Source organism: Anopheles coluzzii, chromosome 3, assembly GCF_943734685.1.
Source record: "Anopheles coluzzii chromosome 3, AcolN3, whole genome shotgun sequence".
In the NCBI taxonomy this organism is placed as follows: Eukaryota; Metazoa; Arthropoda; class Insecta; order Diptera; family Culicidae; genus Anopheles; species Anopheles coluzzii.
In genome coordinates, this window is record NC_064671.1 from 78,161,478 (window position 1) to 78,177,352 (window position 15,875).

At 45.1% G+C, this 15,875-nt stretch overlaps 1 protein-coding gene across 2 annotated transcripts in view; it reads right to left on the reverse strand.

Moving 5' to 3' along the window:
* The window catches only part of LOC120960188 (phosphatase Herzog), a 53,234-nt gene that overhangs the window by 28,815 nt on the left and 8,544 nt on the right, over positions 1–15,875 (reverse strand). Inside the window, exon 2 of one of the 2 annotated variants that reach the window (XM_040384213.2) lies at positions 2,925–3,012. The exons of the other annotated variant lie outside the window; for it this stretch is intronic. Coding sequence (XP_040240147.1) covers positions 2,925–2,958 — 34 coding nt within the window. The 5' untranslated portion in view covers positions 2,959–3,012. The remainder of the gene's footprint in view (positions 1–2,924; positions 3,013–15,875) is intronic. 2 annotated transcript variants of the gene reach the window in all.

The window sequence follows — 15,875 nt, forward strand, 5'->3', positions numbered from 1 at the left end:
TCCGAGCGGATCCGCTGGCTAAATAGAACGCCTGGTGGCTACTTCAAACGCTGAGCTGCCCTGCTGTTTACTGATTTTGGAATGGTACGCAGATTTGAAAGTTGCACGAAACATCAACAAACTACTATGGCCCTTCTCCATAGGCCAGAAAGCACAGCGGGCCATCCATTTGGAATCAATAAGTTCAAACCAATCAAAACAAGCCGCGTGGTACACCGCGTGACTAAATGAGAGTCGTTTTACAAACGACAGTTTCGTGGAAATTTATGCAAAACATGCAACGCTATTACGCAACTCAGTGAGCCCATTTCCACGAAAGCACAAAATCAATCTCCAAGAGCGTTCTGATGAATTTCGCGAGTTTCATCGCCGCGAGTGGTGTGCGGTGGGTGTACTGCGCGCAATGCTGGGATTGATTTACACGAAACCTCCCGGTGATGAGTTTCAAACAGGTTTCTTCAATCATCCGCACGGTGATGATGACACACTGGCAATCTCAAAGTTCGAAAGTTTTGTCCCTATTGTATGCTGTTCGCCGTCGCAATTGATGCTTAAAGCGATTGGATTGGATTATTCGCAATGAGGCTTGGGAACAGGCGGGAGCAACTTTTCCAAACACTTCTTGCTGTCGCTTAGTTTGTTCGGCCTAGCGCCGATCGATTGCGATTGCTGCGAAGCGTGCTGTGTTGTTATTGAGCTGTCGGGTAGGTGCAGATGAACACACGCCAGGGATGGATTGTGTAATATTTCGCCGGACTCATAATAGAATCATTTTCCCTGTAATAATCCGACACAACCCTGGAGCTGTTTGTAACGTGCCAATCAGCAAATAAATAATATTTTTCCAAGCAAATCGATTCTTCTAACGAAGCGCGTAGACACGTGAAACAACGGTGCTGCTGCTGCTATGAATTTCGTACCACAATCGTGGAGAAGTATTGCAGAATTGGGTTATACCGGTTGATGAAAAGGAACTAATTACTCTCCGTCAGATGTGTGGTCTCTTGGTGTCATTCGAAAGAGATCGCAATGACAATCTACACAGCGTGAGTTCAAATCTCATATCGAAACGGATAAAAATTAGTATGTCAATTTTTGTGATTCTTCTGAAGACAGTAGTCCTTCTTCATTGATTTATCAAAAACAATGAAGGAGTATATTGGTATAAGTAAATAAGTTTGAACTCTACACAACGAACATAAGACCTGAAAATAGAGAAATCGGCATTCTTCACTTCGTAACTTCGTAAGTGCCCCGTGATAACAAAAATCCACCTGCTTTTAAAGGTGAAGGTCACAAACCACAACGACAAGCTCTCCTCAACGCTGGCGTTTATAGCAATTAAAGAGTTTCCTCAAACAACAACAGCAAAACCAATTGTGGAAAGCGTGTGCGCGCTCACGAACGATAGTATCCCACTAAAAGACTAAAAGAAGTCAATCAACGGCCGTGATTCCGATGGTCAGCAAGCGCGCGAAAGCGCAAAGCATATAATCTTTGGTCGTCCTCCGCGGATTGTGTATCGCACGGCCCCGCGCAACCTGCAAAGCTGGTGCGCGCAACACCGGCCGCCCGCTTATTACTACCCTGCCAGAGCTGCTAGCACCCACCACCCCGCACGCTTGCTTGCTTGTGTGGTTGTCTTTCCTGCACGTAACGGTAGTAAATGGCGCTTTACAACAGTTCCCTTGGCGCGCGCGCGGGCGTTGTTGGGGAAGGCTGGTGCATAAACTCGACCTTCATCCATCGCCCGCAACCGCGTTTGCATGTGCCGCAAAAAGTAACAACAACGGCAAACACAACAACTGGCAAAACCGCACCACGAGTCGTTTCCAATGTCAATGAGTCCCTTGGGGAGGTCAAACAAATGCAACTGCACTACCATCGTGTGCAGCATGCAATAATACAGAAGGAAAGCTTGCTTGCTGCTATTCCGTGCCAGCTTGAGAAGTAAATGCCTTGAACGAGGAAAGAATTTTCAGCTTTCAGCAATGGCGAAGGATGGGGATGGGTGAGAGTGGGAGCATTTCCGCCCAAGCCAGGATTAGTCCAGGGTCGTATTTGAACAAAAAATAAAAGGCTTTGTATGCGTGTGGCGGTGCAGTTTTATTTGCTTTGACTAAGGGATTTTTTGTGTGTGTAAAGTCCACCCGTTCAAGGAAGCCTTTCAAAGGTCAGAGGTGCACCACGTACACATCGGAACGAGGGGATATGTTGAAGAGTAAATTTGAAAAAGAAGGAAAGCAGAAAAAATAATAACATTTTCCGCATTAAAAAAAAAATAACATGCTCGTGTGTCAGCACTTCCACAAACCATTGAAGCGTTTTTGGCGGGGGTGGGACGGTCAGCAGGCCAGTGGAGCTGTGAATTGAAGCGAGAATAAAGGCTACATGCTTTCTCTACAAAACCCATTGAAAATTGACTGCAAATCCGAATACTACAAGCAAAGGAATAACACGTTGGTGTACAAATGCTTCACACACAAAAAAAAACCCTGTAGTTGCCGGTCATTCGTGCTCACCGTGAATTGGGTTTATTTTATTTTCAATCCAACTGTTTGGGGTTAACCTTTATTGTCTGCACAAACGGAGAGTAGCTTTTGTGCAGAACAATGAGCAACCACCCGGTTCAAATACAATTACAAGTGTGGATCCAAAAGGATACTAAAACATTGCCCATGAAATTGATATACGATGTTGGGCAAGTTCCGTTTTCTCTAAAAAACCATGCATCATCCTTGGCACACATCAGTGCGGTTTGAATGGCAGGTGAATTGAAATTCAAATCAAAATATGGGTAAACCTTGTAACAAATATGTACCGGTTATTATCTTGGTTTTTCTGGCTTATTATTATGCCATCTCAATTGACATGCCTAAAATCGAACAAGACAACTTAAATAATGTTATTTTTCATCTACTTACTGTGCTGAAGCTTAGTAAGAGTAGCTCTAAACATGTTACTTTAAATCTCTCAATCAAACAGTCACCTCAATCAAACATCAACAGTTACCTGAAAATGAGAAAAGAACAACATTTGGAATTTATTGGACATATATAAACAACAGTCATATATTATTAATAAATGATTCAACATATTTCAATTAAAATAAAAACTACACAACAAAATCACTCAATTCTTTATCAAAGCTACACAACAAAAACCTCTGAGCAGTATAGAAATCAAATACAAAATTAGAAAGTAATATAATTCCCCTCTCCTCTATCTGAGCAGAGAAGCACACGAAAAGGGCATAGTTTCACGATACATCAGCAGAACGCTTCTTCTTATACGCCGTGTACTCACTTATTCATGATGCCAAGGGTAGAACCGAGTTCGAAATTCGCAACCGACTATCTACAACGCCTAGATACTAGACACCGCTGACCCTATCATCATGACGTTCAGAAATGATATGCACGGGCAAAATCTGCACCATGCCGAGCAGCATGCGAGCTGACTCATTCAATACCAATTCACCCTTAGCATTTGATCCTATTGCTGCTTGCGAATCTGCTCCCTTCTGTCAGTTTCGGATTTTGGGCCCAGCAGAATGGCCCACCCCACTCCATGTGTGTGCCGGAAATATGTGCTCGAATAAAGCAAACTTGAACTCATGACAACGGCGAGGCTTAAAGTCATCTCCCCCCTTTATGATGCGCCCGGCAGCCTCTACGGAGAAGAGGATCTTCGCCAATTCACCTCGCACATGGCCCAAGAACAATGGCAGACGGCATCGGAAACACGCCGAGATAAATTCCATTAGTCATATCTAATTGGATTGAGGTCAGAAATTGCCTCCAGACCCAAAGGATGGGGTCGTTACACATATTACATCTAGCCGAGTGCGGCTCGCAATCGGACATCTCGGAGGCCCTTCTCGTTACGCGAAACCACAGCCCACAAGTCCAATTTCTGCTGGGTGCACGATAATGTCCGATGGATTCAATCCCTGGGATTATACTTTTCACATTCATGACTTTGCACATAGTCATTGCCAATGTGAAGAGGAGGAGAAGGAGGAGGAAGATGCATAACATATCACATGTAACCTGTGTCTATGATATCATACTCCTGCACCGGTACAATAGAGCAACAGAAAGAACCCGGAGAGCGAGACACTGGAACACCCGCTGAGGTTGACAAGGCGATTAGCGACGGGCGAGGATTTACGGTGACTTAACGTCACCACACAGACACACATTTGCGTGATACCTATTGGTGGGCACAATGTTGGGTACATCCAAATCCTCGGTCAGCAACAGGTGTCAGGTCTGTAGTGTCCGAGCGAGTACTCATACACCCATGAAAGGGAGGGTGGGAATAATGCTCGTAACTTAGTGATTAATACTAACACAATGTACCCCCTCACACGGGTGCGGAATTGAGAGTATCCATCCGATGGCCAACGCAACTAATAACTAACCAGCTGCGCGCTGTGTCTGTGTTCTAATTTCTCTATTGCTTTGAATTGCTTCACAGAAACCGTTTTAGAAACTGCAGTTTCTCCAAACGCACCATCGACAGTTCGACAAGTTCGACAACCCACGGACGCGCTTGGTGTTATTGCTTCACCGTGCAGCAGCAGCTAAAGGCGCTTCCATTTTCGTTGCACACAAATGTAGGACGACGACGACGACCGATGATTCCACAAACAATGGTAGATAAATTGGAATTGTCAGACGTGACAGTATGCGCGAACGGAAACAACCCAAACGCAACTGGGTTAGAGAGTAGGCGAGCGTGGCAAACGGGGGCAAAATTATTGCCGCATCGCAACTCTAGCCTGTGGCCACACTGCAACATCCAACGGCTACACTGTTCTAGGGTGTGTTGTGCCGCTGCTGTTGCTGCTCAATTTGTTGTTCTGTCTTCGCTCGAGATCTGAAGGAAATCGTTCATGCACGTTGCAATGCTCTCGTGTACGCGCACGCACACGTTCCAGACGGTCGCAGAGTTAAAGGAGGGGCCGTTTGGTTCCGATAGGAAATAGAATGGCATTTTCGATCTGCTGTAACCACGCGCCACAACTCATGGGAGGGCCTCAATATTAACCAGATCCCAGCGATTGAGCTGGAGGAGTACGAGGTTTAGCGTAGGAAATTACTGGTTCCCATCAAATGTTTATTACACGGTGCAGATACACATTAACCGAGAGACGAAGCATGTTGGTACATTCCAAATGCAAACAGCATTGCCAATTGTGACCAACAATGATGGTGACATCAGCGTTTGATAAAGTCGAGTACGTGAGACCAGCACGGACACAGAATTAGTAGTCCTGTGTCCGATAGATACCACTTAATTAAGACGGAATCGAGTCTTGGTTCTAAGCGATGACAGTTCAAAGATGAACATTACTTCATCGCCACCTTGGATGTACTGCCGAACGAAACGCACGTGACATCTTCGTCCCGCGTTTGCCCTGCCTCAAGAAAACCTATTGGAGCTACTCTCGGTCAACCGTATTCCGCGTCCCGAATGTAACCAGATAATTAATTGACAGCTCTCTCGGTTGGATCAAAGTGCGATTTCATTACGCCACTTAGAGCTTAACTAGTACATGCGGTAAGAAGGGTCTCAACACAAACGAAACTTCGTTGGCATGCTCGAACTATGTGCAAAAGGTTAAATACGATCGTGCTTAATTAAAATGAGTTTATAATTTATTTACCACTCCTTCCCTTCCCTCCTGCCGCACTCAAACCCTCAGGCATTTGCCGAATCAGATTATGTGAGAAACTGATCCAATTAAACAGGATGGGGGACAGGGGGACGCCAGCACCATTCACAATGTTTGTACTGCTGTGCCAAAATGAAAAGGAAATTGGGTCGTAAATTTGGAAAGCATCCTCCACCTCCCAACCAACCCACCACCCGTCCTGGCGCTTGGCAAATCCCAATGTACCCATCTGGATTGCATTCACCAGCAGTAAATGTTTAATGTCTCACCTAATTTAACGCCCACCAAAGGTCATCTTCATAAAAGAAAGACATAGCACTGCGCACATCCCAAAGATTCTCCTAATAATTTACAGATGGAGACGAATTTCTTACTTTCTGCATTCAGCGTTGCCGAAAGGAAGAGAGCGAGAAAATGGAATATGTCGAAAAAACCCATCCCCAACCATTGCCCATCCCCAAACAATGCCAGAATTGGTGAATTCCGTAGTGAATTCCACCCCTCGCTTCAAACACACACACATACACCCAACCCAGTTGCGGAATGTGCAGCGTTCCAAAGCGACAAGGGCCCTCACTGCAGTGTTTGTGTGTGCGTTTGACAGAGCGCGCGCGTCCAAACGACGACAACGATGACTAACGGATGAGCGCGAAGGGCGATCGAACCACTACCACCAGAGATGCGCACGAGTGTCTCGCGCTTTCGCGCCACCGTCACTGATACATTCTTCACTATCATCATCATCAACATCATCATCATCATCATGAACGCCGATCAGCGCATGTGATCACGAAAAGCCCGTCAGCGGGCAAGATTCGTCATCGGTTGTGTGGTGTTGTGGTGAGGAGGGCTCAACGATCTCAAACCCACCTTGGAACCGGACGCAAGGTGTGGCCACCAAAGTCGACAGAGAGAAGGAGAGAGAGAGAGCGAAGATGATGCGATGAGACGTTCTTCGCTTTGATGATATTCGTGGCTTCGCTTTGACGCTACTGTGGCGTCTCTGCTCGTTGCTCATTTCTTATCATATAAACAGTTACGCGAAACAGGGCCAAACGGATAAGAAGCGCGCAGGAGGCGCCGTAAGTGCAGCACACGTTCGATGCACCACCATCATTCCACGCCATGGCCGTTGCGCGTCTTTCCCGAGAGTAAAAACCACACCGTGTGCCTGTATATATATTGCATGCTTCGCTGGTGCGGTTGATGACAGGAAGTGCAATAAAATTACACACCAACAACGCTTCTCTCCCCTCCCTTCGGTGTTTTGAAACGAGCGGCGGAAGGGAAAACTTATTTACAGATTGATTTCGTCATTGGGGAAACTTTTTTTCACCCGATCGCTCGTAAAAAGCGTTAAATCAACAGCTCGTCAAAACCGCCTCGGAATATCTTGTTTTCTTTTTAGCCTGACCATGCCTATGATTCCACACAGCGTGATTTGGGCATATAAAAACACCAACAAGTGTGTTTTCGTCCAGAGAAAGATAGTCTCGCTCTACTCGCCACCGTGAATATACGCGAGATGACCGATAAAGTTTGAGGCTGTCACCTCGAACAATGTTTGATGGAAAAATAATCACACACAGAGTGATTGGTGGAGGGAGGGAGGGGGAAGAGATGGGAGGAAGCGCCCTCGATGGTGACAATATACAATGATCTTTTTTTGTGTGTGATAGAGCACTGTATTACTATTACTCTGATGTGCCGATTGAATAAGTGTTGGTCTTCTATCACCGAGCCTGACGTAAGCGGACACAGGCCCCGAGTAATGACACGGAATGGTTTTCAGAACTGAGTATGAGTATGTATGTGTGTGTGGGAGTGTACGAACACGAACACACATTCCATGCCACATACTAATCAGGTTAACCTTGAGCTCCATAGCAGATATTACGAATTACGGCCGCTCCATTCCCTCCTATGTTCCCTCTAACCGTCTAGGGCTCGACACAAACGCGACAAGATCACAAACGCACACACCCTTGCGCTCTCTGTGTTTAGAAACAGCGTAGAACGCCAGATCTACTATGATTACAGCAGATCTTTGTATTGGGCATCGACATTTTTGGTTAGGAACATCGAAGATCACAAGTTTGGAACAGGTTCCGAAGTGTATCTCCAAACTATGATGGGGATTACCACACAGACAGCATCGAGAGCTCGATAACATTTCACCTCGAATCTGTCCCGAAAACCGGTTTAAATCAAAATCATACCGTGCGCCTATCTACCAATCTGATGATGAAAAAACGGCAAACTAAACGTGATAGCAAGCACCCAGGCGTGCCGATGTAAGCGAGTTTGGAATGCCTAATTCGTTATGGCGTTTGATCTGGACAGCATCGACCGGCAGTGTCACGGGCAGGTGTTTCTGGCACCCTGAAAAGGGCACCGTGAACAAAGCCCGAGAACGTTAAGAATTAATTCCCACTCGTTGATGTAACACACGGTTATTACGCAACTCCACCTTCACTCCATAGATACATACACACACACACAGTACGTATGAGCTCATAGAGTATATCCAATCGATGAAGTAATGTCAACACTAATCGGCATTAACCGTGTTCTTCCGGACGTGCCTGAACCGTTCTAATCTCTTCCAGAAAACAAAACGACCGGAAGTCTAGACAGTTACAGCAGGGGGAATTGAACCCGAAAGAAAAAAGAACAATAATACAAACACATACCAACGGAAACGAGAATCGTTTCGGAATGCCGCATAGCACACAGTGCCTAAACAAATTTCCTAAAAACCCCCCAGAGTGATCGTACGAAGCGTGTTTGAAGTTGGCTTGAAATAACGTGGCGCTTTGTGTGTAGAAGTCTGAAATGTTTTGGTAGATGTGAACTAAACTACAGTCTATGTTTCAGTATCATTTTATATTTGACGTTTAGTGTATGATTATTTTCACCCACCAGGAGTGTATTGCAATAAAAAGATATCAATATGCACCCGTGTCTCTGTAGACGGTGGTGTGGTAATGACCAGGTGCACTAACCTATCATTCATCGCTGTAATTACTAGTCGGGCCCTAGTGGAGGATGGATTGATTTTGAATGCTACAAGTTTTATTTTATTTAGAGACTATCATATCATCTGGAAAGGTGTAGTACCGCTTACAAAACTGTTCTACCTTTCGCTTGAATCAAAGCTTTTGTTGTTTGACCATGTATTTTAGAGGATAGTTAAGTTTAATAACAAGCATCTGCAACCGTTCAACAGTTCTAAGACATCGTATGATCGATGTTAGCAACTGTTTTCATATTTTTGTTCACTTTGAAGCTCCTACTCTGCCTCTTCTACGTTAATCCCTTACTTAAATCGGAATTTATTAATAGAACTAGTGATACTGATGCCCCTACCATCAATTGGGTCTTTGCGTCGTCACAGGCCTTTTTTCATACCCCGAATGGTTCATGCTTTCGGTTCATACGACAGCACCAAAAGTATGCCGAGTTGATATGGATGAGTAACACAATTCGAATCGAATGATAAGCAACTGACGAATGTGCGGCCGTAGTTGTAGTACCCAGCCAAGCCCGAAATGTGTCGTGGAATAAAACAAATCAAACACGAAAATTGTTGAATCAGTCTCGGGATGATACTAATGGAAACAGAACGAAACCACCCTTAAGCTGACTCATCAATCAGTCCACAACGTGACTCTCGTTTGAGAAGCACTCAAAACTTCCCTTGCCGTAATAATGCGACCCGAAATGCCCTGCTCATCCGGAATGTCGTGACTCATCAGGCAATCCCGGCAGCGTGCTATATCCTTCGCCGCAGCAAGACACCCATCCTAACGGGAAAAACGGGAAACGACCGTAGTAATAAACTCAGTTCCAAAAGAAAAGACCTCTCAACCTTGCTCTGCTTTCCTTATCAATACAGCAACGGTGGTATTCGACCCGGACACGGACTTTGGAAGGGAAAAATGCAGAGCGACCGCCATCCGATCACCATCCGGTGCTATCTTTTTGCCCCATCTTCCGGCGCAGCAACTGCAAGATTAAAAGCAACATTAAAAACACAATGCTCAACAGCCCAGAAAAATCACCCATCCTAATGGTGTTGGAAGGTCGCTGTCACAGTGTGTGTGTGTGTCTGTTCAAGGCGAAGAAAACCAATCTATCCCGACGGGTTACGACTCCGGGTAAGAAAGGATCCTACCGTCCATTTTCATTATCGTTTGCGCGTCGAAAGGAGCAGCGGAAGTAGCACCGTGGTGGCGCTTAAATGGATTTTCGTTCCAAAATCGCAAAACGATTGGTGAAACAAAAGAGAAATTGGTTGGTAAACGACGGCGCGCTTTGGGGTCTGTGCTACGCTCCCCCGGGGGCAGAAAGAGGGATAAGAAATCTCGACAGCGGGATGTTGTGAAGGGTACAGTAATTCGACTGCTTACCGGCTCTTTCCTTTTCTTTCCGGCCTTGCAGTGTTTATAGAGTTTTTCCATTTCCCCGTGAAGTGTTGCAACAAAACGAAATCGGTTAGTTGGTAGGTTCACGTACTAATCGGCATGAAACATTCAGCGAACCTTTTTTCAAAATACCGTGAACTGATTTACGACCCGATTAGAATTGGCTTCAGTTTCAAGTGGTCCCATACTGGAGGAAAGTGTTCTGGAGACACATAAACGTAATTCGACTTTTAAATCAAAGCGGAAGAGTGAACAGAAGAAAATAATGCTACTTCATTCCTCTACAAATCATACCTATAATAAGTGGAAAAAGTTATGAAAACAAATTGAATTCGGGTTCAATCGTGTTCGGGCGACAAATTAAGCCAGCTGAACTCGGAATATTTGGTACTTTTGATACGTTCTCAAAGCCCCTCGGCAAACGTTGTAAACAGTCGCGTAAAAGGTCAACATTCCAATTTCCCCCTCTCTCGCGCGGTTCTTTAAATATTTAATTTACCGCCCCAATGTTATAAACTTCCACTGCGAAACGAAAAGGAAATTAAATGCAAAACCGACGACACATTTTCCATGCCTATCATGCGTTACGTTGTAAGAAGGGCGCACGATCCAAGCGCGTTTGCGGGCCCGGTTTAATTAGTTCCATTTAGGAATCGTTTTCGATCGATCAATTAACCGCTAATTGATTGTTTATCGCTGATTGAGACAACCGTCATCGTCAACACGATCCGAAGATGCGAAGGCGACCACCAACTTCTAATCGATACGATTGCCTTCCGATTGGAAAGGTACATTTTCCAGGAAAACTGCGCACCATCGCACTCTGCACGTCCTCCTGCCGTCCCAGAAAAAAACACCACGAAAGGTGACAGGATCTATAGCAGCGCACAATGACGGGAAAAGTTTGCACGTGGCACAACTCGAGTTACGAAAATTCCATTTAAATTTAGATTAAGATAGCTGACACAAGGGTTGCTGTGTGTTTGTACCGCTTTTGGTGCATCTGAAGGACGTGTTTAACCCGTTTCTGTTTTTACTCTCGCAAGCACCTTGCAGCTTAACTAAAAAAGAAAGAACAGCCTACCGTAAACCCGTTCCTATTTTCTCCTCAAGACATTTTTCTTCCTTTTACCAGAAATCAACACACGAACACGTTGACCTCCAAGGGTCGAGGACGAAACGGTGACGGAGGTTTCCACCTTGTCACTGGGGTGGCACTGTCCATGGGTGTTGTTTTATTTTTCCTCCGTTGTGTACCGCATACACAGGAAAATGATATAATTACGGCATACACGGAACCGGAACACAGGACACCGGCGGCATCGAGCTATTCCTGGCCGTGAGCGAGCACTGCGGCATTTTCCGGCCATGGCATTGCTATCTTTTCCATCATTTGCATACCCCCCAACTCGCCAATTCCTGCCAGTGGCTCTGTGCTGCAGGCGCACATGAACCAAACCCATCACCAAACAGTTCAGTTGACATTTAGAACACAACAACTGTCGGCCCGGGACCTCCGATTTTCCAAAAGCTCCTGTGCTAAACGCGATTCAACGCTCCTCACAACAGCAGTTTCATTTTCAGTTTTGTTCTGCACTATCTTGAGACGGGTTTTCGCCGTGTGACACGAACCGTCACCGGACCACCTCCTGGCAGAGCTTTCCACGGATAAATATGCCTTAAGGAATAATAATGACTTGACGCTGTAGGCAAAAGGTCAAGCTAAGCCGCGCGGAAAACAGTGTGAAGACGACCCTGGTTACCACCCTCGTGTCTCATAATGATATAATGGTTAGCTTTGATAAAGTCAATTTAGGACCAAGACTTACATTAAAATCTTGCCTCGGGATACTGGTACGTGTGTAGTGTAATGAGGTAAATTTGCCTAAAGCACGCGATACCGCGAACCGCTAGACATTGCAGGCTAATCAGCTCGCTGTCTTTCCCGCAAAGCGATGATGCTTTGGATGAATATAAAAGCATAATTTCCAAATAAAAGGGCGCACAATTTGCTCATTACTTCAATCAATCCTTTCTAGCCGCTTAAGTAAGAAATTATTCCGAGGCGTATTAAAGCAAAAACCGGGGAAAAAAGTACACTAGTTCTCTAAATGTATTCTGAGTATTCTGTGAATAGCCCAATAATGAGCCCTACAGATGGTGTTTCAATTGTTCATTTTATTTTTGCTTCTGGAAGTAATCTAATTTTAAAAGGTTCTTTGGGATCTTAGAGTTCGACAAATAGCCCTGCGTATCTCAGAACTTCTGCAGAAATTATTATTTCATAAAATTTCAAGTGTTTCAATCAACAATCTGTTTTTTTAGTATTCGTTTGCTCTATTGACAATGTATTACCCTAGTATACAGTGAGATATATAAAAGCAGGGTCTGTTATTTTAAATTTAAACCAATATCTGATACCAAACAGCTCATTGTACCAAACAGCTACTGAGCAAAATTGTTCAAAAGCATCTTAAAATTGGTTTCAAATTATCTGACTCAATTCAACACGAGTTCAAGGAAACCTTACACTAGACTTTGTTCCCAACAATCATCCCTTCCTAGAAATATGCTTCGAACAATCGTTCAAGAACAATAAGAAACTATGAACTAATCTTCTTTGCTAGCTTTTTGTTAACAGCGCAGCTGAATCTTCATCCCAGCACTGGCAGCCCTTTAGCCAAGAATCTAAAACTTAGTTTCGCACAGACTTGTATAACTTGGAATGAGTGTCTGCTATCAGCAATTAGCACAACGTACTGAGAAAGCCTACCCTTGCCCCGACTGTTTACACCCGTATCACCACCCAACAGCATTAAAAGCAAACCTTTCCCAGTGAAACCATAATCATGTCAAGACACACAAGGCACACACTACGAAAGAAAAATAAAAGCTGTGCCCAATACGCTCGCACACATGGAAGGTGTGCTTTTTTTTCTTTTTTTCTTTGTGAATAAATATCACATACCGAAACGCGTCGTGCTTTATTTATTTGTTCCACAGTTTGTTTTTCTTTTTGCACACTCCGGCGTGCGTGTGTGCATGTGCGTTTGTTTGTGAGTGTTTGTGAACGATTTAGATAAGTGTGCGACACCATCTTCCCTCACGCACATGGTCCAATGGGCAATGGCATAACAGGGGCCTCGCCTTCGGAGCAGAAGAAAGAGTCAAGGAGGTGGTGTTGTGCTGCCGTGGAACACTGCAGCAACTGATAACGATACAAAATTTAATAACGGACACCGGAACTGGGAAATGAGAGTTTTCAGCCCGGCAGCGGAGACCGTAGTAGCACCACCGTTGTTGTGGCGGCACGGAGACAGTGCCGCCTTTTAGTATGGGACACACGGTATAAAACAATAACACATACATCCCCCCCAAAAGAGATTTGTTCGATAAACAAAACAGTCTGGAGGGCCGCAAAGAGTGCAGTTGGAAGAGAATTTGCACAACCGCGCGCCGAAAGATAACTAACTGTGAGTTTGTAGCAACCGGCGTGACAAAAAGGGCAAGGCACACAGACACACGCACACAATGAAGCATTCTTATCAGCAAATTCAGGGCACAGCGGTCCATGACACAATCGGTTAAATATATTGCGTCCAGCAACGAGGTTCTTTTTTGTGTTTTGTTTTGTAAAAAGTACATTTTTGATCAATTACCATTGTTGCGCCTGTTTTGTTGGTGCAGTGTATCTTACAGGGTTTACCGAGTCAATTTCCAATGTTAACAAAAAATTTCCATTGCTTGCAAGATGTTTTTCAAGAGCTGTCAAATATTGTATTCGCATCACAATGATGATATAGTTCTTCCACATGATTTTTAAACACGTCTCAAGCTGAACTGAGTTTGACAAATCTTTGTGATGCGTTGAAAATCATGTGTAAGAACTAAAATATTATTATGATGCAAAATCAACATTTGACAGTTGTTAGTAAACCCTGTATAGCACAAAAACGCACCTGATTTCAATTAGTACGGCCTGTCGTTCTAAGGGTGGATGTGTGTATCCACACATTTCTCTCATTTCTCCCATAGCAAAAAGGAGAAAAAAAACACGAATCTAGCATCAACATGAGTGATGGAAGAGCCAACGCTTACTGCACTAGTTTTATTTTTACATTCATAATTATTTTCACAAGAGTGGGTTCCCACCAACCCGGCTCCTCCCCGCACAATTACTAGAGACGCTTCGTTGTGCTCCGTTATGAATGAGAGCCACCACCCACATTGCCCACGGTGCGACACTGCCTACGCAAGGGCGTAAAAATGAAAACGTTTCAGTCGGCCCTTGAGTGTAAGAGTGTGTGCCTCAGGGTTTGCGAAAAAAACGGACACACACACACCCAAGCCGACTATTTCTGGAGATGTTTATTTTGAGATAAAAAGGGGCCCTCCACAGGGGGGGCGAATGGTTCCGGGTGGGTACAGCAGCTGCCATTGCGTACCCCATTCACCCCAGACGTACGCGTGCATCCCCAAGCTTGTGTGGGCGAACCGCCGTCGGGTGTCGTCCGCGTTTTCCATGCCAACCACCAACACGGAAACGAAACTGCACACACACACACACAGCTGGTATGGGCGTGCGTGAACATTCAATTATAATTGTGAAATTATAATTTTCTTCTACGACCACCTCGTAGCGCCCTCCCCCACTCGCTCTGCGATAGTAAACGCGATGATGTCAGTCAGTTACACTTGGAAGCGATTGCCGAGCGTTGATAGTGGCGGTTAAAAGAGCGCGATGCCGTCTATTCACACACTAAAAACGAGGCATAGCACACATACACTCCAACACACACACACACGCCCTGGAAGTTAGCTTCGGGTGATGGCGCTTGGGTGCGCAAGATTAACTGTCAGCTGATGGGCACACACAAAGAGCGCTGATAGGATCGGAACGGGGCCAAAACGGCAAACTACAAAACAGTGCCCTCTAAGGGAGGGAAACCACATGTGCTTGTGTGTGACGCGACTTCTCGACTAAGCGAAAACAAAAAAGCGAAAGAATAAACTAGCCCCTGTTTCCAACAGTTCTTAACCCCACCCGGCGAAGGGTCACCGCCCTTGCAAGATGCGGTGCCGTAAGGCGTGATCGTCGGTTATGAAACGAACGATTCACCAAAAAAGAAACTTAGACTTGGAGGGTCGTTTTTTGCCCTGATTGAAATGGATCGAGCCACATTTTCTAACGCACACACACAAGTCTTCTCTAGTCCCACAGTTGCAGACACAATTAATTAACAGATGGTAAAGTTCGATTAATGCAGACAGCGGCCGATCGGCATGGCATGGAGAGATGGAGCAGCGAATAACAGCACCTGCAGCGAACAGTTTACCAATTATTTTAATAACTGACTTCAGTGGGGCGTCGATGGGGGGAGGAAAAACAGTTCCCCGATTCGGTCACATCGACTGGAAAGTCGTTCGGGTGAACGCGCAGAAAAGCAAAAACGATTGCAACTTCACCCCAAACCGTCTACATTTGCGTTCAATTTTGCGCGTTTAGTGCTTCAAAACTGCAGGCACCACTACCAGCAATCGGTGAGAAAATCAATTCGAAATCAAGTGAAATTGAAAGTTACAATCTATGTCAGTGGTGTAAGAGGGGTCCACCGGCACCAAGCGAACCACCAACAACAGTACCAATTATAGCCATCAGCACCATCATCGTGATCATTAAGATGGAGCGTTGAAGTGTTTAATTGTGGAATGAATCGATCCAATCCCGCGGCGTGATGCCCGAAGTTGGCAGGATGGATGGATAG